The sequence below is a fragment of the Porites lutea genome, chromosome 9, assembly GCF_958299795.1.
Source record: "Porites lutea chromosome 9, jaPorLute2.1, whole genome shotgun sequence".
Classification (NCBI taxonomy): Eukaryota; Metazoa; Cnidaria; class Anthozoa; order Scleractinia; family Poritidae; genus Porites; species Porites lutea.
Window position 1 is genome coordinate 4,277,775 of NC_133209.1, and position 26,219 is coordinate 4,303,993.

The following is a 26,219-nucleotide window of genomic DNA, read 5'->3' on the forward strand; positions in this document are numbered from 1 at the left end:
AGCAATTCAGATTATCGTTTCTGTTTGTATTCGAACACGTCAACCTACCTAATCTCCAATAATCTAACAAGTAAGAAAAAGTTAAAGTTTATTTTTCCGACTTTCTGACTGATTTAAATTTCTTTACACAAAGTTCAGTTTTTCTTTATTTCAGCTGTACCTTTCTATTTTGAAAAATATTCTGCGATATACTTAACAGCTGTGTAAGAAACGTTCTTTTCTTCGGTCTAAAGCTTTCTTGTACTTGAGCAAGGACAAATAATTTTTCCTTTGATAAAGCTATAAATAGACTGTCTGGTTTTTGTGGCGGCAGAATTAATTAGCACCACAAAAAACACAAGCTGTGTGTCATGAATTTTGTGTCTGAGTTGTCCGGGCATTAACCCGAGAATGTCAATGTAAAAGAAGCCATATTTTGTCTCGTATCTTAACATTGTTTTTCAATTTCGTACAACTGCAAATCTTTAGAAAACACCCTAGAGAAAACAGTAGAAAGGAAAAGAAAACATCTAGCAATTTTTAATAGTAACTCGAATGTCGCCATTTTCCCCTTGAATTTACTGGTAGGCGGAGAACTGAATTGCTATATTGAATTTCTGAATATTGAACTTTGTTTCCCTTCTGGAGGCGTACAAACAATAAATATTTTGAACCCAGTGCCAAAGGGAGAAAAATGTTTGGATTTTGTTTCTGATTAACTGGGCAGTCCTAGATGCGTTTTAAGTTTTCCCGTGCCCGTATGAATAATACAGTTTGTAGTGAATTCAATGTGTTATTTTTTGTGGAATGTTTGCTGTATGTATTATAAAACCGGGGGGGGCACTCAACAAACTTTTATACAGGGAGGCTCTGCCCCGAGGTCCAACCCCTTACCTTTTACATACCATTTTTCACGAAAGAGGTACCTTCTATTGACAAATGGTGCCCCTTTCACATACCTTGTTTAGAACTTTGCATCCCTTTTAACTGCTGTAAATGCACTAAATAGAACCAAATTTTAAACTTAAACCAGTAAACTGATCCTTTCGGCAGGATATAATTCACTACTTTATTTTTGTTTTCTTTCTTTATTTTTAGCCGTAAGGATCAGTTTACTCACGATTTTACTGATCCAGATCTACTAACGATCCGGCGGACACTCACTGGTTTGTCGTTGTGGTTTTGCCTTCACAAGTGTTTCTGACACTAAGTAAAGCGTTTTCTTGACTTTATAAAGTCATAAATTCATCTGTTAGCCCTTTTACAGACCCAAATGACAGATTACCCTTTCATATACTTCAACGAGTAAAATCCCTACCCTTTCATATACCTGAAGACTGAAAAAGGTACCCCTTTTGGGCGGAGCCTCCCCGTATAGGCCATTTTAGGGAGTACCCCCAGGGATTATAAACCGTTCGGGTATTTTTTACAGTAATTTAGGAGAGACCCACTATTTTTTGTGTATTTGCATTTTTTGCTGTAATAGACTATGGGTGGATTGATTCGCAGCATACGCGTATAGCTGTCGCATTTTTTATTGTTTTTAGGTTCAAAAACCCTATATTGAAACCACGCTCCAGGAGGAGGGCGAAGGGGGAGGGGGGGGGGACGTGGGACGGTACTCATCGGAATATTTCGATTGGGGCTTGGTTTAGTGCAAATTCTTTATTATTGGTTTGAATTTGTGATTTTGGTCAATTTGTAATTTCAAAGAGGTTTTTTCTCGTGTGCGGTGGGACTCTTCTGTCGAGGGCCGACACCGGGTAACCAAAGGTTAAAAAGGACTCGGACCATAATTCTCCAATAACACAGTATGCCGGCATCACGGTAGTTGTTGTTGTTTTGAATCTAGTGATTTCTTCATTTCTTTATGCAGTGCTGTAGCAAAGTTAGACTGGTTGGGGGGGTGGGGAGGGGCAATCACGAGCGCCGAAGGCGCGAGCTGCTAGAGGGGTCCAAAAGTTTTTGAAGTATAGGGTCTCTGAAATAGCATTTTCAGCCTCCCGAGAGCATTAATTTCCAGCAATTTTTAAGTGACTTAAATCATTAGAGCCATAAATAAATAATTTTCACGCTTTATCGAACCAAAATGAACACATTGAACCGAAGAGCAGCGAGAAGAACGTGGCCGCTGAACGTGCCTGTCAAAATTATTAGGGGGGGGGGCAGGCCCCCCCGGCCCCTCCCCATGCTACGGCACTGCTTTATGGATGAAAATATTGGCTTCCGTCATGAACACCCTACTGCGAGACCATCTGCAACATTCCTACCCTTTAAGCGAGACAACGAGCACCCGGGTCGTTTTTGTATGAGAATGCTCCGGTTGCCCCCCCCCCACCCCTTCCCACCCGCGAAAGAAAGAGCTGTTTATATCAGCGGAAGTTGTAACAAAATCCCCTTGCCAAAATTTAACTTCCACTGGATCACGTCCAGCCGTGTCTGTCTACATGTAGACGATTAAAGAACAGTTATACTTTCAGCGTTCGTTGACCTTCTGGACGTGAAGCCTATTGAACGAAAGAGTCAAAGCCATTCTAGTGTTTGGGTTTCAACTTTCACTTCCTTTTTTGCTACTGTCGTTTGCCGTTCGCGGCTAAATGTATGGGTCGTTGTACATCCTTATTCATGAACGAACGAACGTAGGTTAGGAAGAAGAAAGTCCATGTATAACTGAATAAAGGCTGAATAAACGAACGAACGAACGAACGAAAGAATGAATGAATAAATGAATGAATGAATGAGTAAATGAACGAATGAATGACCGAACGAATGAAAGAGTACTTAAGTTATAAATACTAATAATTTTCCTTAATACCCGATGCACGTGTGAACGCTATCTAATGTAAATACTGTTAGTTCAAACGGCAAGTTTAATTAAGTAAATGTAATTGAAGTCAATGTCTAGATTGTTATTGATCAAAATGATTCTATGTTTTTTTCTTTAAATGCATTGGCTTTGAAAACCAAAACAATGGCGGCTGCGGGGGATTCGCGTTTTGCTAGCCAAAGTTGATTTGTCTCAATAGTTGGATTTTACTAAAACAATTATTCCTCTCGCCCTTATATGGCCTCTGAGTCAATAGCCCATTCGGCTTTCGGCCTCATGGGCTGTTGACTCAGAGCCCTTTGCAGCCTTTGGGGCTCGAGGAATGACTGTCAAATATGGGGCCTGACGGTTAAAATTTAAAGTTTCAGTTGCATCTTTGTGACCAAATGAAATAGAGAATTGTTCGTAAAATAATGAAGTGGATAACTCGCAAGGTCGGATTTCAGTTGTCGTTCGAAACGATATCACTTCGATTCAGTTGTTTTTGTTGTTGTTGCTTAAAATGTACAATTCCTCACTTCAGAAAGGAGAAGGGATCTGGAAAACCCATAATTGTTTCTGGGATCTTTACTAGGGACGCGCCGGTCAGCCCCGGGGTGGTGGGGGGAACTCCGAATATGAAAGGGGTGGGGATGCTCGTCGTCTCGCTGAGGGGTGTAAATATCGGATTTTGGTCTCACTTAGGGTGTTCTGGGCAAAACGCCATCATATTTAGCCGTGAAGGTCTCGTTTAGGGTTGCACGTGAAAAAATGTAAAAATATGTGTATTGTCTATGTTTTAACATGGTCTCTTTTAAATTTAGGGGTCAAAAAAAGCGCGGGCTACCCCCAGATCGGTCTCTTTTAGGGGTTTGATTCAAAATTTCCGACGAGCATCCCCACCCCTTTCATATGCGGTGTCCCTCCCGGGAGGTAACAGTCCCAGAAGTCTTTGCAAAAGTTAACTAGCCCCAGTTTCCCTCTCGTTTCTAATGTGACGAATTGGCGACACAACACCGAACTCAATAGCCCATCATTCAACACATGGAAACATCAAACTTCTTCTAGGATCATAGTACCGTTGAGTCATGTGTAGGGCATGTCCTCATTTGACCAAACGTGAAGGGGCATGAATACCTTCATTTGGGAGAAAGTTTGCACTAAAAGTTATCGCGCTAAGATTAAGTTGATTGATAAAATTAAATTTGAAGTAAGAAACAGATTTTACCATTTTAGAATTGTTACCAATTAGTTTTCGGTCTACTGCAGCATAATTGACTGATAAAGGTTGTTTTACAGTTACTGTTTAGATCTTTGAATGGTCACATACCCCCGGGAGGTACTCAACAAATTTTCTCACGGGGAGGCTCCGCCCCGAGGTCCAACCCCTTACCCTTTTATATCACTGTACCATTTTGCACGAAAAAGGTACCCCTTTCGTATACTTTCTGTTGACAAATGGTACCCCTTTCGCATACCTCTTTTAGAACTTTGCATCCCTTTCAACTGCTGTAGATGCATTGGCATTTAAATAGGAGTCAACCACAAAACTGGAACGTTTTCCCGACTTTTTAAAGCCATAAAATTCATTTGTTGGGTCCTTTGGGCCATTTCACAGACCCGAATGACAGATTTCCCTTACGTACCCTTTCATATACCAGAAGCCTGAAAAAGGTACCGCTTTCGGGCGGAGCCTCCCCGTATAGGTCATCGTAGAGAGTACCCCCCCCCCTTCCCGGGGCACATACCCCCAACCCACCTGACTCATTTTAGTGGGCAAACTTGTAAAATGATAACGTTTGCAAATTACTTTTGTTCGATGATCTAACAGATCATGTGATGACGTAAAGAAGATTTAGTGAGGCTTAAGGTTACAAACAAATGTACTGCAGTTTCCAACTATACGTACAGCTTTGATGTTTTCAGAAATTTGAGGAGTACTAGCTGATGTTTTGATAGGCCAGGTATAGTTTTTTCTTGGCAATACTGATAACAAATTGATTTTTATAGACAAACTGTGGCGCTGTTAGAATTTTAAAAGGGAAATTCTATATCAGTCCATCACTGAATCATACAGTTTCCTTTGCTCCGGTGAGGAAGCGGGGAAGCTGGGGGCGCGTGGTGGGTGTGGTTATTAAGGCTTCCGTATGGAGAGACGCTGGAGTTTTGTCATTGAAAAATTACTTTTAACTCCTTAAGGTGACCAGTGTGAGTGAAGCAAAGGCCTTATTTGACCCCTAAAAGAGATTTCACTATAACATAGGAACCCAATTGTCATATCCTCGACGGCCACCTTTGGAAGAGAAGAAAGTGGCCGTTGTAGAGAGGTTTTTAAAAGAATCGATGTATGACATGTATGGACTGTTGGCCGTTACTGGAGGTTCGACTGTGTGGCTAAATTGCTCGAACGTTGTTGAAATTGCTCGTTGTCTTCAACACAGTATGACCGCATTTAATTTCCTTTTACTGTGAAAAAACACATTAACAAATTAACCCGCCATTATTTTAAACTCTGTTACAATTTCATTAAAAAACAAAAACCCTAACTGATATTTGTGTAGGTAAAAATGTTAGTTTTCCTTAAGATAGCCCGAAGTAAGATCAAAATGTACAATTTTTCACCCCTAAGCTAAGGTCCCTAAGCGGGACGGCAAGCGCGCATCCCCGTTTATCATGGAAATACCCTTCTCTCGGATCCCCGTGTGATTGAATGAAGAAAGCGAATGGACATGATATCTTACGTAATTGCTAATGTTGTATTTTTTAAGCTTAAAACGCCAGAAATAAATGAATGGCTAACCGCATGATGATGTACAACTTGTTAAAACGCGGCTTTATCGTTTTCGCTGATGATAAAAAGTTTTTACCGAAGAAAAAGAGCGAAAGACTTCAATAAATCAAGGTTTGTTTATGTTTCGAAAACAACCTGGGAGACGTGATCTATTTGACATTGTAGGATAACTCCACCTGGAACGGACATTTTTCGCAACAGCAAAATTCAATTTTCAAAATTGTTGGGAATTCACCCTGAGGAAAACTATATGACAACTGATAACCTATTTGTCGGCCGCACACACATATCTTTATATATCAAATGACATTTGCCTTAAAGAATCAAAATAATGAAAAACGCTTTGTTTTAGTCAAATTCTTGCAAAGGAGAAGTTCTTACTGTTAAGGGATAAAAAAAGTTGCTCATGTATGTCACTGCTTTCTTCATGCCCACTTTCCACATGTTTGACATCTTTCCGTTGCTTTCGATTTTTTCGTACTATTTCCTTGTGCTTTTTTTATCAACATGAATTCCTTGTATCAACCCTACAAACATTTCTCTCTCCACTTCCATTATTAATCCCATATGTCTTTAGGGTATTTTTTCGGCTAGTTTCACGCAACTCTTTAACTAAACGATATTGGAACACATGCACGAAAACGCAGCACTTTAATTGCTTTTTTTGCACAAATTAGTGTCATCCAGTCTCCGTTTCTACTTAGATCTCCAACTTATAAGTTCGGTTGGAAGAATATTTCAAGTCTTTCTACAAATCTGACAGTTATTAGGAGCCGATATGGCTATCCTGTAGTTATACAATCCCAGGGCAAAGTTGCAAGTAAATGGAACCGCGCTGATTTTCAAGATGGAAGACCTGTCAACTTGTGCGTTAGTCCAACGTCTCAGTCAAGATCTAGTATCTTCGCTTATTACTACCGTATTTTTCATAAGTTGACCGAATCAGCGAATAAGTCGACTATTTTTGAAAACCATGTTTATCATTTTGGCGTTGAATAGTGAGTGTTGATCCTCACTCGGCTCATTTTTGAAGATACCCCTTTTCCGTTACCACAAAGAGTTGTCAGAACAGAACTTTAGTTACGGTGACGTTGATTCGAAAGACCGTCTGCGTAATAATTTTTCTAACCAACAGGGCGTACACATACAAACACACAACAACAGCAACAATCTTTAGTTATACTCATTCTCTTGCTCAACAATAAGTCAAGACAATGCAAATATTAATAGTAAAATTAGAGTACTGGCTGCCTGGAATAACCATAGGGGCTAGCAGAGTCAGGCAGCCAGTTGACATCAGCATTAAATAGAAATAAATCACAGGTCAGGTACACAAAATACCGGGACAAAATAAAACACAACAATAACAACAACAACAACAACATTAAAAGATAGACTAAAATTGTCCTTTTAAAGCAATCTTATGATAAATGTTAAATAACCTGTCAGTTATAAGTTACACTGCTTGTAGTCCGGCTTTTCTTTTAAAGTCCGTCCAATCTTATCCCGGCCAGCACGACTGCAAATAACGACGTCACAATCAGGGATTAGGACGAGAGGAGAAAAGATGGATTGTGGACCCTTAGGGGTGAAACAAACCCTCTGTCAGGAAAGAAAAATAAGAGACTTCTCGCAATCTTGAAATACGTCGGTGGAATTAACTTTACAGTTACAGTTAATCGAAAAGAACAACAAACTTTTGGGCCTCATGGAGAACCTTCGTTGTGACTGAAACAATACAACAATGAACAACTTCAAACAAAACGAAACATATATCTTAACGCACTCTAGTCCTGCTTTTTTTTTTTTATCTGAACTCTTCAGTTTGCAATCTAATTACTGCAAACATTGAATCCTAAATCCGAAGAACCTCTTTAAGAATTAACCTGTATGATTGCTGATTTTTCACAAGAGACTCGTGAGGCATTCCTGGGATGCAAGTTATTGGTGGCACGTTGGAAAAAATGCAACTCTCTTGGAAAAAATGCACCCTTCTTCCTTTCCAGATTGTGCAAAATCGTGATGAAATTAGTCTTTGTCTGCCGCCAGTCTGCAATTCCTAAATTGATTAGAATGCGTAATTGAGCATAACTGTTTGTAGCGGTCTATTTTATTTACGACTCGCTGAGGCTGTAGAAATTCTTACCATAATTTCGTCATTTATTATAAGCAAGTACCTTTTCTTTTTACGAGCATATAACTGAATAGATAGAACTTAACTTAACCCTTCATGAGAGGGTATCCGTAAGACTTACTAGCGAGATTTTTCCGTCGAAGATAAAATCTTCATTTTCCAATCTTTTCCAAATCGTCATTGGTTGCTACAGCTGTTGCTATAGACAACAGTAAATAGTTACAGGCCATGCACAGAATACTTTTCTGCAAAAAAGAAATGGAATATTTTTTATGCGCCCAATGTTGCAAATATATATCTGTGGGTTTTTCTGATAATTGCACCAAGTTGTTCACACTTTTGCCCATACTGCAAGCAACCTTATAAATAACGTGATTCTACTAATAATCTATATATCCTTTATTTAAGGGTTTTTCTGTTTGGTTTCATCGACGTACACCTACTGAATTGTTACTCTATCCGGAATTCTAAACTTTGAAAGACAGTACCTCGGTCTTATTCTCCTCATTCATCAAATCTCTCTTGACCTTTAACTCAAACGTTAAGGGTTCGTTATTAGGATTAACGATTGTATTTAAAACAGATTTGATCATTATGCAGTAATACTTTCGTGCGCCATAAAAGGAAAAAATGGCAATTCTGATCTCATGTCGAAGTGGAATTTGAATTAGTCAGGCGTCGAAATGAAATAAGATGTAAAGTGGCACTTGGTGAAACTCAAAATTTTGAAGAAATTTGACATTTTTTTTTGGAAAAAAAAAACCAGTAAAGCAAATAGCACCCTAGGGAAATCCCAGTAGGATTTCGTATGCAGAAAGTTCGAATATGGAAAAACAAACGAATTAAACAAATTTTATGTATCATTTTTAATCAAAATGCAAACACCGCAACTCAAAAGTTAAAAATGTCATACATTAGGTTTTAGTGCAAAGACTCAGATTTTGGCACCATACTTATTTGCACCTTTTGTGTCTTCACAGTAAGAGTGAAAAGGTTAAATATATATTAAGCGTTAAATTGTAGTGGATAATTTGTAGGTTATCAATTTTACGTTGGTACCGCCAGCCGAACGATGAGGAGTCTGTGTGAGGCCAGTGTCGGTGAATGAAGCTGAATGACAAGCCCATGTCATGAGTTTCAAACGTGTCGGTCAATTTAATTGTGATAACAGTTGGAAAAAAGGCAAGTTCGAAAAATGCCCCGCACACGAAGTCCTAAGTCAATTTTTGAGGACTGCAGAAGGATAAAAATAGAAACTTAAAAGTTTGAAAGCTTCTAGAAAATATACGAAGGGAATAGAGACTGTTTGTCGTAAACGGTTCGATGGAAGAAAAACTTTTTAAAGTCAAATATTTAGTCTTTTCTCTCGAAACATTCATCCCTTTAGTACTGACTGAAAATTTACAGTTATTACACAAATGGAAATTTGACGATAAACGCTTTTTTAGAATCTAACTTCGTTTTTAGTTGTCGTCTGTCCGTGACTTTTAAGTAAAAACAAACAAACAAACAAAACATTAGTGGTTGATGTAGCTGAGAATTTAGCACTGAAATATTCTCTGGAGAAGTATGGTTTTACTGGGACCAGAGTGTCGTTTTCATTGGTGCATGTTTAAAATTCCCTTAACTCTTACTACTCATTTAGGTAGGGCTTGATTGGTCGGTGAAATATTACAGTTGCTAATCTGCAAAGTGGAAGCAGACAAATTAAGATGATGAAAGTGGCCACACGTAGCTGAGGGTGATCCTAATCATAGAAAATTCTGCGTTTCCGTTGAATGAAACCGTTATACCGCCTTTGTTGGATAGCCCCCGGCCGCGGCCAAAGAATTTTTTACAAGCACTTATGTAGAGCAAAAATGACGCAAAATAATTATTAGAAAGTTCATGGCCTTTTTCTTCAGTCCGGGTGGTAAACTCTTTTTTCCATTCATGGGTAATGCTTTGGCGAACTTTAGAGACGGGCTTCAAATCATCCACTTGACCTTAGCACTGCCTTAGCACTGTCATAAAAATTTGTCAGAGATAAGGATGTTCCCTTTAGTCGGACATCGAGAAAAGTACTGTTTGCTAGCAAGTACTTGAATACGATTTGGAGTTTTGAAAACGGACGGCAAGAAGTGAGTATTTTCTCCGCAAAACTGGATAACTTGATCAAGGTGATTAAGTCCGTCTGTTTTTCTTAGGAGAATAAGCATGTTCAAGATAAGTAAATTTGGCTTCAACCTTTTTTACATTGGGATCGTATGTCAGCCATATTTGGAGAAGGAGCAATTTAAAATCAAAACAGACTTGACAACTGCTTCATGATGGTCGTGTAGGATTTGCGTGCCCGCACGATCTCCGATTTCTCGGATTCCACGTGGCTTAAGCAGCTGTGAATGGTGCTCGATGATCAAATACAACTACAAGCAAAGCACTGGTTTGAAGATTCGGCTTTCATCGTTTCCTATCATCTGACAATAGCCCCAAACCTTCAGAGAATGTCCGACGAATCCTTCACCGCCTTGCCACAGTGACAAGTATGGTATGACTGAATGGCCCTTGTTTTCCGTGCTCCAAGACCAAGAGAAGATATCCAATCCGATAACTCCTATCAACTAATTCATATCATCCAAACTTAAGCGAAACCTTTCTTCCGCTCAAGAGCTGTAATCAGCATCCACTCGAACCTTAATGAAGCCGACAGTATAGATGATTTCAACCGTCAATACATGTTCGTGACCAACTATTTGGTGGCAGAGAATGATATTTGCTTTCATGCCAAAACGTTTAGGCTTATTTCCAACACTATTAGACAAAACTGCGTTTTAATTGAAGCATTCAATAATAAAATATAGACACCTACATTTATACTGTCTCGGTGATCTTCTGTCGTGGTTCTGAAGCAGAGTTTTTTAGAATAATTTGTTTAGTTATGGTGGCATGTGCCCACGTCATATTTGCTCAATATTATCGTGCATCATCAGAAACTCAAATAAAAGGTATAGGTCATTGAAATCCAAGCCTGTTATGTGCTGACATAAAGAAATCCTGACTAGGTCATCCTTAAAAGAGAAATATTTCCGGTTTAATAAAGCCCTCTGGGCGTTAGTCAACACAGTTTTCATTGGAAACCTCGACAGAAGGAGCTACTTTAAGGCGCGCTTAGTATGTTCAACTCAGCACATCTGTAATCAATAAGTTCGGCAAATTTGTAATTTACTAAGTCATATTTGCAGCCAATCAGGATGCATAAAATGGTATTATAGGCAGCTCCCGTCAGCCTATTTTAGGGCTCAATGCATGTGCTAAAGAGATTAGTTGAATTGAATGCGTCAAAGCAATCAAAGTGAGGGCCATTTTTGACTTTTGTCTATCTGAATCATCCCTGAACAGAACGTCTTCGCCGAATTCATGATGAGGGTAAGACGGAAGGCTCGCCGAGTTCCCCTTCTACTAATCTTCATGACGCTCACGTCCTACTTCCAAGCCGGACAGAGTGTATGGTAAGCATATTCAATGCACGACTCTCTTCTTCCCACTTTGTTTGCATTTGGGTTGGCGTTTTCCTTCCTTAACAAGGTCCTGTTTTTGTGTTTTGCCAGACCATCTGGAAGAAATGAAATGTAGTTCTGTCAATCTGAGGTTTTAGTGTAATGTTTACTCACTAGAAATTCTGCTTGGGGAATTCGTTTAATTTCAGATTATGGCAATGCTTTTAGTAGGAGCTGAAGTGACGTTTATATTGTCGAATTAACTACATTTCCTTGTCATAACGTTTCTCTACTTTTAAAACGCTGCTTTGTCCAGTTTCGTCCTCGGTTGCGAAAGCGTTAATGATTTTATAATTTCGTCGGAGGCGATTACTTGCAAATTACTTAACCAAACATCTCGATCTTCTTGGTCTTCTCTAAACAGGTCCCTTGGTATTCCTAACCAGGCGTCCTTCCTTGGCTCAATTCAACACTATTGCTATGCAATGGGCTTGAATGAAGAACAGGCGGAACTGTGCTTGGAAAATCGAGAGCTCATTGTTGGCGTTAGATATGGCGCTAGACTCGCCGAAAAGCAATGCGAGTACCAGTTTCAGTACCGTCGATGGAACTGCTCTATCCCAGAAAGAGATAGGAACTCCTTATTTCATAGGATAACAGGAACAGGTTAGGATTTGTTGGACTAAATTTCCTTGTATTTTATAAGCTGCAATTCATATTTTCAGTCTTTTTTAAACACATCTGCTATCGTGATTTTGTGGTGTTTGTTTTGTGTAAGAAACATTTATTAATTAAAACACGGTGCCCTTGTTACCGATCGGCATAAATCACACCACGAAATTACGCCATGAGGTGAACTAATTGGGTATCTTTATCTCCCTTTGTATTTTACCCAATTGAAAACATTTTTCGCAGCCCGATCGAGGAACCTGCAGTTGCCCTGCTGAAGAAGCTTTCAATTTTAGTACTTGGGAAGTAGTCGTTGCAGATGGGATATCCGGCCGCTTTCTCTTCAAAAGTAAACGGGCAAATTAGTCATTCCTAAGTTGCCGTTTCCGCAAGTCAGGAGGGGTAATGATACAATCAGGTTTTTTTATAGCTGGCCTCGATAAACTTGCCATTTCTTTATCGCCGGCAACCATTGTTGTGGTTCTGTTTGTCCGTCACAGTAATTCCCTCGCTCTCAACTCTCGAGTGAATCGTTTCCCCAGATGACATAATATCACGAGCTAAACCGGCACCGAACTATTGCAGCTCTTCACTCTGAGAATTTTGTTTACTGGAATGTACAATCAAAATATTCAGAATCGAGTCGAGTGGAATTATAAATACACAGTTACAATTACATTGACAAACACCATACATACCATTGACAAGAAAATCATTTGCTATTTTACAGGGGTTTTCCACGCTGTCTTGTTAAAAGCCCCTTTGCCCTTGAAATATTTGACTCCTTTACGGCTGTCTAAGAATAAGCGACTCCATTAGCGCTTTCTCCACAGGAGCACGTTAGCCTGATTTAGCACACCTTAATAGACGGGATTATAATGTTCTCTACGTCAAGTGTATCTCTCGAATCTGTCGGTTGCTCTCCTCTTGATCTCTACGTTATCGTGTTGGAGAGCCCCTAATTAGGGCGAGTGTTGAACAGAAAATGTTTCAAACGTCTTGATTTAAAACGGAAACAAAGGGTGCCCAAAGCGTTTTGTGAATATCAACGTTCTTCTTTCCTTTTCGTGTGGTACTATAGCATTCACAGGGACTAACTACTTTTAATCAAATAATATCAGTTGGCCTCTTTACACCTACAGAAAGTCCTGCGAACCTCAGTGATAATGAAGATTTCGTCTAAATAGGGATTAGAAGTATTACGCTAGGTTGAGCTAAATGAGCTGTGAAATATAAACATATACGAAATCTTTATTGACCTACTGTAAGCCACTAATTTTAGGCGCGTGTGGCTTATCTTGAAAAGAGCGTATGGCTAAGATAGACTTTATTTCAAAAAAAAAAAAGATAGACTTTATTTACTTTTCGATTTTATTCTCTTTTAGAAATCTTTTTTGTTCACCTGTGTTATTCTCTTTTACAACGGGTTCCCCTTAAGTGTTGAATCATTTTTTTTTTTGGTGTTCGTGTTCACTGAGTTTTTGCGATGGAAGAAGACCTTTTCGTCCCCTTTTTTTCTAACTACTACAATGACAAGATGTTCATACCAGTCTCTCTATATAAGCCTGAAATGTAATGGCAAAATATGACTATTTGAGCCACTAGAAATTTTTTGAACCCGTCAAATTCTGATGTGTCTCTCTCTGGATAAGGACGACAAGAATAAAAGAGTTAATCGAAGGAATGGAACTCTTGAGCCTGCTAATGAAGGTTGAGCTGAATTTTTTAATTTCAATTAGTGCTGTGTTTTTTTCTTGGTATTTTTCGAAATGCCCTCTAGGTGTTTGCATTTTGACCAATGCCTTTTGACCGCGTGTTTGATCACATAATGACGGCTTGTGTGCGCGCGACTCGAATTTGGAATCACTATGGACTAGTGCACAAATAATTGTGGCTCCTAAATTGTTATGATTATTATTCAAGGGATGGTAATTACAGTCAACTCTTGCCTTGCGGACACCCCTTTAATACGAACATCAGCTAAATTCCAGGCCGAAAAATGAATTGCAGAGGTTTGACTGATATAAACTCCTGCTATTATGGACTCTCGCTAACGAGGACACTAAGTCAAGGTCCCTCCAGTGTCCGAGATAAAGGTGTAGTTGACTGCACAGTACATCAAAATGAATGAATAGAAATTAATGAACTTTAACCTCATTCCCTGAGAGAAGCTAATCAATAATGCAGTTCGTGTACATCTCCTGCTAGCAGTTTTCCTTGTTTTTGTTATTTTTTATGGTCACTCCTCTGCGACGGAAGCAAAACCAGTATATTGTTCGTTTGATACTTGAAACGGATTCCCCAGTTATATACTGCTTCGGTATTTAGCTATGGACGAAAATATCTGTAGAAAAAATATTACCAGAAATGAATGCACAAAATTGAACTGAAAAAGCTAATGCATGCTCAAAGTGATCTATCCATTCCCCAATAAAGTATTTTAACTGATGGTAACATCGAAAGCTACTGACTTTTGTTTCTTTGTCTCATGTCTTTCGCATCTTTTCTTGGTGTTGAGAAACCCGTTTAAAATACGGTGGAGGTAGGGTGTGGCACCACAAGCTTCACCTCGAGTTAGTTGACCCTTTACTCGGAGTTAAAAGCTAAAGTCAAAAGCTAATGCATGCTCAAAGTGATCTATCCATTCCCCAATAAAGTATTTTAACTGATGGTAACATCGAAAGCTACTGACTTTTGTTTCTTTGTCTCATGTCTTTCGCATCTTTTCTTGGTGTTGAGAAACCCGTTTAAAATACGGTGGAGGTAGGGTGTGGCACCACAAGCTTCACCTCGAGTTAGTTGACCCTTTACTCGGAGTCGGCCAACATCCAAATTTGAGAACGACACCAAATTTTAATACCGTACAAAAGTCAAGCCAAAGATGTTTTGTTTGAATGGTCAAGAGTTAAAACAATAACATACCCAACTTTATTATTGTTTAATGTCGGTGCAATGCAATTGTTTCTCATGACTGAATGTTCGTCTCCGAGCAAACGTACTATGACCAACCCACGAGGTTACACTGAGGACAATTTTTCCTGTTATTTTATTCTAGGAACCCGTGAATCTGCTTTTACATACGCCATATCAACCGCAGGAGTTGCTTATTACATAGCCCGACAGTGTGCAATCGATGGAGATCTCAAGTCATGTGGGTGTAGCCGTGAAAGGAGACCAAAAGAAGTTGACAAAATGGCCAAGGAAGAAGAGGGAGTCCAATTTGATTGGGGCGGATGCGGAGACAATATTCAATTTGGTACTAGTTACGCAAAGCAATTTATGAATGCAGGCGAAGGGGGCGGTCAAGAACACAGAGACATGCGTGACCAGGAACGTGCACGGATGAACAAACATAACAATGAAGTAGGAGTACAGGTAGGAAGTAACTTATAAAAGCTTTGCCTGGAGACTCTCTCTCATGTTTGTTTGGGTTATTAAGTCGACTGACAGAGGAACAAACCATCGTTATATAGTTGGAGGGGCGGTCTCCCCAAAAACTTTTTCGGCCCTCCAGGCCTTAGTTTGGTCTAAAAATATGGGGGGCCCCGGCCCCCCGGGCCCCTCCCCTGGATCGGACACTGTAGTCATAGTAGCTGAGTGACTTCTGATGAAGGCATTCAAATTGTTATTATGTTTCGCGCCTTTTCTCTAATTCTAATGCTAGCTCAATTTCTAACTATCTCTTCTAATAAACTGAGTGCCAATTTAGTCATTCTGATACGGTAGTCCAAAGTAAAGCAGCTCTTTACAAGTCGCTTATCCGTACAAGTCGGGTTTTTACAAGTCGTCATACACTCGTATAACATCTCCATTTGATTTTGTAGGAAACTAGAGTGAAACACAGTTCTAGCGTTGGCGATATTTTCTTCTTACCATTAGTGTCAAGCCAGGGGTCAAGCCTTGTAGTTCAAGAGTCTTATATAAATACAACATTTCATCGAACATTTTCTTTAAAAATAAATGTTTATGTAACCATTTTTTGTATTGAGAACTCTCTAGTATGTGACCTCTTAAAGTAAAGAGTTGAGGCCTCCTTCAACTTTATGTTAAGTGGCTGAAAAGGATGCAACATTTTCATATTTTCCGTCCTTTTGGGTTAAGCAAAATCAGAGCGGCTGCAGATTTCATTGCAGAGCTATCTAGAAAACCACAAAATAAAAATATTTCTAGCATCGAAAATGTAAAAATAGAGTAACCATAGACCGGATATTTCGTTGAAAAGTACCTAGGGAGACACTCAATTTCCGCCGCTCTTTGCACACTGTTATTTTGGACATCCAACATTCAACTGGCATTTTATGGACAATTCTGCAAGGCGTTTTAATCATAATCATTTTTAGAACTTTTGTCTGTTATTTTAGTATTGACAAGCTAAGCTTCATTAAATTGGAAGCCATTAACTTTAAACCGGAACATATATCTTACTTTTTAGTGAGACAACCGAGTCTCCTTTTCTTGGAGGAATGGGAGGGGCATACACATACCTGTACGCAGCCGGTGGTCGTCATATCTTTGAAAAGCGCCGTCTCATTTTGTTCTAAAATTCTCCCAGTAAAAGTGAGAATGTGTTGAAATGAAAACATAGCTATTTGATCATGACTGTATGAAACAAAGATTGCGTGTTTATTGTTTTGCAATTAAGTGTTCTCCTGAACAGAAAGGAAACCCTGGGAGTGCCTTAATTTTCAGGTTTACAGGATAAATCACGCCCAAAGTTTGCCGCAATCGCCTTATGGCCAAATATTTTCGATGCAATATGCTTCGAATTAACAGATAAATTAATTGGCAATACTCTTAGTTGACAAGACTTTCCCGCCCGTTTTAACATTAACAAAATATTTGAAATCCTAAGGAAGTGACTCTTATGGTAGAAAAATCGAACTAAAGTTCTAGTTCTGATATGCAGTTTATAGTGAGTAAAGTTTCATCACTTTGCTTACATAATGATGATTGCTCATGTAAGGTTAAGGGTGAAAAAAAATAAATAAATAAATAACCAAGTTAAAAAAGAATGAAAAACTGAGGCAGGAATTGGAAGACCCCACGAGATTTGGAATTTTTTACCCGTCAGAGCCGGAATGCTATTACCGGGGAAACTGGTTCATTCCTTCGCTAATTAAAGCCAAGGAAGTAATAATTGCTTCGAAGACAGCGGTGTTTCTGTTGTATTCAGACAGACCAAAGGTATTTGCGACAACCGTTTTTAAATCTTAAGGTGTCTAGACTTGTTTCAATAGCAGATCCTTTGCAAAGGGAAGGCATCTACTAACAATTGAATCTCAGATATCTCTAACGTCTAGGGATGAACAGAAAATCTCGAGTGCTTATCTTGATGTTTTCGTGAGGGGGTCATGATTCATGTGAATCGAGAAAATCGAACTATAATCTCATAAAAGCTATGGCCACCGGCAACGGATTCAAAAACTCACTCGAGTGTCTTTTCATTGCTGGACTTTTTGCTGAGGGCTGCTAGCTCTCGAATCGTCCGTTTTTGAAGGTCTCTTCTACTTTTTCTTTCAATTAAAATTGTATACTACTAATTAGTAAAATGTAATTTCGAGTTTCTGTGGTTGGAGATTTTTATAGCCTTCGACCGTATTACGTAACACTTATACTTTTAAATCAGTAAAAAATACTTTTAAACAAGCACCCACAGCATCAAGAGAATTCCTCCAAGTTGTCGTTTTAGTAAAAATTTCAGAAATAGCAATTTCAAAACCGAAAACGTAGGCCTTTTTCTACTATTTTCCTTCATGTCTTAAGCCAAAGACAGTTTTCACAGGGATAAATACCAAGGGGCTTTTAGTAAGAATGGTCTATTGATCCTTAGGGAGTTTCCATAGCGGTTAAAGTTCTATTTTCTGGTCTGAGAGCTAATAAACCTTGAGTAGAAATCGAAGTTCGGCGAGCAAGTGCGTAAATTCTTCGAAAAAGGGTTGTAGTTTGTTTATTGTTCTCCTGTTGTTGTTTTTTTTTGTTTTATTGAAAAGGTAATTAAAAAACGTCGTAAACGATTGCTAGTAGGAGGGCTGCTGAATGAAAGTTTATTAATTGGAGAATCTTTTATTATGAATGCAATTTTCCTTTGCCCGAGGCAATATTCGCGCAAATAACCAAGTTTCTTTGGCGTGGTTGTGCTATTTTACCATATTCCCCTGCTGAGCTATCAATAAGAACCTCAATCTCCTTCACTAATAACTATGGAAAGTATTTTCTCTGAGGGATTGTCTGTCATCAGTAGATTTGCGTGTCCGGGTTTCCTACAAGGAATATGATTGTGCCTATTACGATATTTCAATTAAAACGAGAAAAATATGTTTTATCCTCCTTCTCTGTCTAATTAGTTGTCTGTGAACATCGACGTAAAATAATCTTTGGCCAGTAACGTCCCTTTTCAAAAGATGACCGATTTAGTGTTGAAGCATGCTCATAAGGCAATAAGATTGGGGAATTTTGTTAACGGGCTTTGCCATTGTTGCTTAAGGGGGTCAAAACTCCCGCTAAAGAATGTACAGCTAATTTTTTATTATTTTAGTAATTTAGTAAGAAATACATTTAACATTTCCTGTAGCTTAAAAGGAAGTTTTTATGGAGATATCTTTTCCAGAGACGTTTTAAAATGGACTTTCTATGACTCAGCTCAAGGGAAAAACAGGACCATTAAACGTTCCCCGGCCTAGAAATGTTATTACGTGGCTTGCCAATCTTATTCTTGTATTGGCCATTTTCTCATATCATAAGTAACTTCAAGAGCTAATCTCACCTTGAATAAAACAGACTTTTCAACATTCTTCATCTGTGCAAGTGAATTTTGTGAAAATAATTCTTTCCTTGTCATGGCTAGACCATTATGTAACCGTGATGTTTGTATTGTTGTCGGACATCTTCATCTTATGGTAACAAGCTGCATGTATCGTCCCCATTCTGCATCACGGATTATGCCAAGTGACAATGATGCATCATGTACCATTATCACCGATTACGTTCATTGCTACATGTCCACCTCTCACAGCAACGCTTAGAGTCCGCCTTCCATTACTAGGTGCCAAGAGTTCAGGGATAGCACATGGTCATTTTGTCACCTTTACACGACTTAATCCTCTAGCAGTTCTCCATATTGTCAACCGACTGCAACATTTAACGCCACCAGAGCATCACCAGTAAGCACAAGTTGGTCACAATCGCTTGTTAGCACAAGTTGGTCACAATCACCAGTTAACACAAATTGGTCACAATCTCTCGCCAGTTATAGCGCAAGTTGGTCACAATCACCAGTTAGCACAAGTTGGTCACAATCTCTCGCCAGTTATAGCACAAGTTGGTCACAATCGCCAGTTAACACAAGTTGGTCACAATCGCCAGTTAGCACAAGCTGGTCACAATCACCAGTTAAACACAAGTTGGTCACAATCGCCAGTTAGCACAAGTTGGTCAAAATCACCAGTTAGCACAAGTTGGTCAAAATCGCCAGTTAGCACAAGCTGGTCACAATCACCAGTGAAACACAAGTTGGTCACAATCTCTCGCCATTTATAGCACAAGTTGGTCACAATCGCCTCCACATAAAACAAAAGTGATTTAGACATTGTTCTTTTCCTCAGGTCATTAAAGGCAGTTCTGAGATCACTTGCAAGTGTCACGGTGTTTCACAATCGTGCGCATTGAGAACATGCTGGAGAGAGCTTGTCGACTTCTCTGAAATTGGAAAGAAACTGCAGCAGAAGTATGACTCTGCTAGTAGAGTTAGATACGACAGGCGAACGGGTAAATTCATAAGGATTAAGAAGACCAAAGAAGCAGGCTTAAGTCGAAGGGGCGGAAAACGTAGAAGTTCTAGAATACCAACCTATCGAAGCCTTGTTTTCATTGACTCCTCGCCTAATTATTGTGTACGCAGCAGAAGACACCAGACAGTGGGAACCAAGGGTCGAGAATGTAAAATCAACTCAGATGGTGGCGACAGTTGTACAGATCTGTGCTGTGGTCGTGGATATCAGCCAGCTGAAGTGGTGACAAAGGAGAAGTGCCAGTGCAAGTTTTACTGGTGTTGTACTGTAAAGTGCAAGCAGTGTTTAAAGAGAACGACAAAATATTACTGCCTTTAATGAGGTACTGCATGATGCCATCTCGTCACTCTGAAATCGCCCCATGTAAGGGAATCCAGATTCCGGAATGCTTGTGGATTCCAGAATCCTAGGCTTTGGAATTCGGAATTCTGCTCAAGGAATCCGAAATCCCACTAAAGGTTGGAATCCAGAATCCAAGTTCCACTGACAAAGACTGGAATCCACCCCTACAAACCGGAATCCACAGCGAGGAATCCAGAATCCAAGACTGTCCTGGATTCCCTTACGTGGGGCGACAGAAAGATGTTGGTCTTAAGCGCCAACGATTCGTGAGAAACCTCTTCAATCTGATTTAAAAAGTAACAACATGAGGTGTAGAGAATGAAATCCTACCAGAGAGCAAATTGAGATTATCCGTCAGCCTCTGTATATGCAACTGTTCAATTCAAATTGACCCCTTAATCACAAATCACTGAAGGATAAATTGGGTGGCCTAAACGTGGTTTGTTCCAGGGGAGGGAGTGGAGAAACTTCGAAGACTCGTCGGTGCGTCGAACTCCACAAGTCTTTTTTTCTTCTCCGATTTTCCGCTCCTCTCCTGGCCAACAAGTTTGCTTACTGCAATATGGGAATCATTTTTGTTCTAAATTGTAATGAATGTATTTGACTTTGTCTTGCAAGAAAACGAATTTTTAAACATTACTACACCTTACTTTGTCTGATTTGGTACCAGATTCATCATATTTGTCACATTCGAACAGTGCTCACTTTCTCTTTTTCATTTCTTGAATTTAAATATTAAATTTATCAAAAGACGAAAGTTCCAGAAAAGTGATAAATTTTAAAATATAGATCCGGAGGAGGTGAACAGGGAATATGCATGAAGTTAACTAGGATATCCCGTCATTTTTATGCAAGGTATAGACTGACGTTTTAGCCTCGTAACCCAGGCAACACAGTGACGTCATTAGCACTTAAACGCATTTTGTCAGTTACTGTGAAATCGTAGACGTTCTTTTTCAAGTTCTTATAGATCAAACTTCTCAATTTCCATGTTTACTTAAAACAACCTTGATTTGCACTCATTTTAAACAATTTTCTATTCATGAAAGCTTTCCTGAGAAATATTTGGTTGAGGTTTGGCTGTTTCAGTGAGTGTTTTTTTCGAGTTCCTCATACTCCCTTCATACAATTACCTTGCTTGTGAAAAGTATACTTTGACTATCGTTTTCAGACCATTCAGCAAATTTGAAAAAAGGGAGCTTTGGTTTAAAATTGGCTAACATACAGTCTTTCTTTAAACCCTGACTAAAGTCCAACAGAGTTCTTAATCAGTGGGATGTTTCTTTAACTTTCTTTCTTTTTTTTTTGTTCAGAATGAGAACATATGGTCTCTGAAAACCACCTTTAATGGTTAGCGTTGGGTCGTTTCTGTCGCCTATTTTTCCTATGAGAATTGAATGGCGTTATTGTCACTGACGTCCCTTTATTCTTTTTACACTTTAGGTTGTTCGAGACACATCCAAAATTGTGTGTAAGTGTCATGGGATTACGGGATCATGTAATTTCAAGACCTGTTTGAGGTTATTAGCGGAATTTGTCGAGATTGGAAACACATTGCACGAAAAATACGATACTGCCGTGCACGTGAAATTGGAACGTAAAAACGCGAAGAATCAACTTTTTATTAAGAGAAGTAGAGAAGATCAACGCCGAGATTCTTGGAACAAAAGAAGCTTCCAAAAAAGGCCGACTAAAAACACCTTGGTGTTCTTGAAGGTTTCGCCCAACTATTGCCGAGGGAATAAAGACTTTCCAGGGACCACTGGGCGTTTCTGTAGCATTGATTCATATGGCGTAGATAGCTGCGATGAACTGTGCTGTAAAAGAGGATCCGTGGAAGTGTTATTAAGGACAGACAAGCGATGCAAGTGTAAATTCCATTGGTGCTGCGAGATACGGTGCAAGACGTGCTCCGTAGAGGAAACTAAGCATAGATGCAGGTGAACTATTTACTAACGTTGGAAAGCAGGCGATGTTATACAGTTAATCAAAGTCTGTCCTAGCGTTAAGCATGACCATTATTTTAAAAATTTCCATGGTTTCCCCCGTCAGCGTTGAACGTTGGATGTGACTTTCATTATCCATGGTAGATAGCTAAGAGACATTAGATCATACAAAAAAAAGATAGTGGAAAAATCTCACCCATTTTGTGAATGTGGTGAATTGTACCATGAGAAAAAGGTTTGTGAGGTTTTGGGGAGCACAGTAAGGTAAATCATACATTTTAAAATGTATGAACAAAATTGAGGTTAAAGAAGATATGCCAGCCAGCATTAAAAATAAATAAAATAAATAAATAAAAATATTGCTTGGTTAATTGGACCGAAATTGCAGCTTGGGAGTTTAGCAAGTTTCCCACCTCCAAACCTCGCTTACCTTTTCAATATATCCTCCCTAAAGGTTCTTCAAAACTTTTAATACATTAAATATTCAGATATATAATTAACAATTATTGAATGAGGGTGAGTAGAATCAGAGGAATTGCACAAATTGGGGAGGATATCCTCCGAATTCAATTATTGTTTCATTAATCATTCAAAATATTTCTAAATACTTAACGTTCTTACCTCCTCGAAGAATTTCTTGACTCTGACCGGCACAGTTTTAGGATATAAACAGATGATTATTTTATCTTGCAGATAATCCTCAAAAAGTAGAAAACATCCATCGAGTAATATGTTCTGCGCATTCTTGCATTTCTTCCATTCATTCTAAGTTAGAAATTCAGCTATTTAGTCTTCTAATAGCCGTGAACACCATTATTTTTAATTCGCTATTGCCCAAGCAGGTCTCGTTTATATACCGTTGTATCGATGGTATACTGCTGGCTTCTTCCAAACATGGTAAGCACCAGTTGGTTATGAAGAATTAGCCGGGGGATTGGAGCCAATCAGGAAAGGCGAAATATTTTGAGTGAATAATAAATGCCGATATTCCATGCTAGTTTCACGTAATCTGCCGCCCACCACTCAAACGATACGTATGCTTGAATATTTTGGCCACTGTACAAAGCTTTAGTTGGCTTGTACACCGAATATTGTGACTGCATGCAACTGTCTGTGTCGTGAATAAACTGATAATCATATAGATATGATTTCAAATATGAACTCTTTTTTTGTTAAAAATGGCGAGTGTCACACGACCTTCCACAATATTCACATAAGAGCATCCGTTCATTGTCGTTGGATTAAAGTAGCTACGTCACGCTCAGTTGCATCTCTCGAGAGTTTAAAGGGCGTCTTCGCATCAATTGAATTCTAAAAACTAAGCACTGAAACTGTGTCCAGTCCTCTGTTGCTATGGATGCAGGGATGGACTTGGATTGACACTTGACCAATGGTTTAAAGTTTTAATGCCATGCCTGCAAAAATCACCCCAAATTATTATGGAAATTTGTTTTGATATCGTCTTGATAACTCTTCAGGAGCATTTTATGTATGGAGAAAAGTATTAAGTAATGACTTAAAGGAGCTCTGTCCCGCCACGAAATTTATCAAAAATCAAACAGTTGGAACCGCCATCAGATTGAGTGAAACATGAAAATAACAACTCAAAACAGTAAAGGAAGGTATAAATGGCAAACCCCCCCCCCCCGGGGGGGAACTCCACATATGAAATGGGTGGGGATGCTAGTCGTCTCGCTTAGGGGTATAAATTTCGGATTTTGGTCTCACTTAGGGTGTTCTGGGCAAAACGCCATCATATTTAGCCGTGAAGGTCTCGTTTAGGGTTGCACGCGAAAAAATACAAAAATATATATTTGATATGTATATTTTTTTCGTCTCTTTTAGGGGTCAAAAAACGCTTGGGCCACGCCCAGATCGGTCTCCTTTAGGGGTTTAATTCAAAATTTCCCACGTACGTCCCCACCCCTTTCATATGCGGAGTCTTCCCCGGGTATAAAAGTAAGCACGGATGGACAAACTTGAAGAAGATTGAAACGGATTGTTAGCCTAACAGTTTTTCAAAGTTCATGTTTTTGTCTGTAACTTTTGATATTTCAGACTAATGCTTAAGGGGCAATTTGTTTGACATGAAGCAGTGATTTTGTCATTTGCAAGTAACTTGTAAGTTCCGTCGTAATTGGTCGTGTAATTAGTGAACTTGCGCAACAGGACAGAGGAGGAAAGACGACGGCAAACCTCGTGTGACAAGGGTGGCAAAAATTTTGTTTGAAATAACTTTCCGCTAAACTTCACCTTTCTTTAAACAGATCTGTTTGTAAAAGACCAGAAAATATTAATGGTAAGTGAAGAGCACGACAAAACTCGTAAGTAACAGCTGTCACGTTTGTCACGCACAAGCGTTTTGCTGTCCTCTTCTTCCTGCCGTCCTGTTGCGTAAACTTACAATCAAATGTACTTCATGGACAGGCCGGACACAGCCCCTTCAGACTGGATCTAAAAAAGCAATATGATCCTGCGACAAAGAGGAAGGTATAAATGTATTCCATGTAATTAGTTTTTTGATGTTATACGTATAGCCTGCAAGAAACTGGATAAAAATATTTAGATTTGCATTAATATTCATCCCACATATTTAAATTTTTCACGTTTCATTTTATCGCTTTTACGCTTGAAGCTAGACAACAGCACTCGGTGTCGAAAGGTTGGTTAGGAAAACTTGTTTAGTCAGAAAACGTTTTGAGTTACATATTATTAAAATGTATGTATAACCTACAGTTTACAAGAAATTGCATCTATCTGCTATAAGGCCTGTTTATTATTATAATAATAATTACATAATTATAATAATTCTTATATAATTATAATTATTATTATATATTAATAGTTATTATTGTGAAAGGTTTGAACCCAGTAGTCATTTCATAAGTAGGCTGAGTGTGATCGTCCGGGTGAACATAGTCCTGAAAAGGACTGTTGTTGTTGATAGTGACTGACATTTCGACAACCTGTGCTGTCCTGTCATCTTCAGAGTCGAGTCTGAAGATAATTACCGCACAGGATGTTGAAACGTCAGTCACTATCAACAACAACAGTCCTATTCAGAACTACGTTCACCCGGACGATCATACTCAACCTACTTATAGTTATTATTATTATTATTATTATTATTATTAGTGGTAGTAGTAGTAGTAGTATAATTTAATTGTTCAATTAGCCTTGAAAACAATCGCCTCTCTACGGGGAGCGATGAGAGGGGACTGTCTTTCTATTTTTAAGTATGTAGCCTGAATATATACTATATCTTTGTTTATAAGTGGTTTGATCTTAAAAAAGACGTAAATCCTAGTTTTAGATCAGATTAGTACAAACATATCTCAAAACCCGCATTAGGAAAAATAACGATGTTTTTCAGTGCCTTGCTGTCTAATAACTAACGAGAATTGTATTTTTGATACCAAGCGATTTGTATGCCCACAATAATAGTAATAATAATAATAATAATAATAATAATAATAATAATAATAATAATAATAATAATAATAATAGTAATAATCCTGATGGTGATGATGATAATGATAATAATAATAATAATACGGCGAGTGTCAGACATTGCCGTCATCAGAGTTAGTGCAGTTCTGAAAGTTCCGTTGTTGACAATTACTGACTTTTTAAAAGTCTGAGGAAAATGCGCTGAGACTATTGAATGGGAAACTTGTCGCATGGTTCCATTCGATTAACCCTGAAAGAGTTGTTGGTTTCAAACCATTTAGTAAAGAAATAAAAAAAGTGCTCTTTGTGTATCATTGAGTCTTTTAAGGACGTGGGAGCTTTTAAGGACCCAAAAGAAAGCGCTATTTATCAAATGCAATTGACTGCGCTTGAACTGGTTCCGTATGCGGCTTTGAAGCAAAGGTTGCCAACTAAGAAAACTTTATGCGCCAAACCTCGATCGATTGACATTTGCTACCATTGTTTACCGAGGTATCAAGAACACACTGAGAAATCTCAGTTATCATTGAGACCTGGATAACTTACTAACGCTTTCCTAAATCAGAGTTACTACAAACTCTACCATTGGTTCCTAAAGTTATCTAATCCTTAGACAAATTTGTAGTTAATGGCCACAGAAATTATGTCAATGTATTTTTCCATTGCTTGACCCAATGGACCAAAACACAACTACACGTCTTGATGACAAACAGCTAATATCCGTTCAATGAAAAGCTAAGGATATTTCAGCCAACAAAAAGAGATTTTCGCTTAGGTAGGTTCAAACCAAATAGTTTAGGTCTACCCAATGTCCGACGGAAACATAGAAGTATTCAGTC

The 26,219-nt window shown here is 38.7% G+C and overlaps 1 protein-coding gene across 4 annotated transcripts in view; it reads left to right on the top strand.

Annotated features, from left to right (window-relative positions):
• LOC140948711 (protein Wnt-5a-like) overlaps positions 1-25,674 on the top strand; it is a 45,029-nt gene extending 19,355 nt beyond the window's left edge. Inside the window, exons 1-6 of one of the 4 annotated variants that reach the window (XM_073397978.1) lie at positions 9,918-10,237; positions 11,089-11,198; positions 11,611-11,852; positions 14,911-15,230; positions 19,457-19,964; positions 21,428-21,566. In XM_073397978.1, coding sequence (XP_073254079.1) covers positions 10,235-10,237; positions 11,089-11,198; positions 11,611-11,852; positions 14,911-15,230; positions 19,457-19,960 — 1,179 coding nt within the window. In that variant the 5' untranslated portion in view covers positions 9,918-10,234 and the 3' untranslated portion in view covers positions 19,961-19,964; positions 21,428-21,566. Of the gene's footprint in view, positions 1-9,917; positions 10,238-10,675; positions 10,953-11,088; positions 11,199-11,610; positions 11,853-14,910; positions 15,231-19,456; positions 19,965-21,427 lie in introns of those variants that run through there. The other 3 variants (XM_073397977.1, XM_073397974.1, XM_073397976.1) reach the window with 3 other exon arrangements.
• The last annotated feature ends 545 nt before the right edge of the window (positions 25,675-26,219 follow it).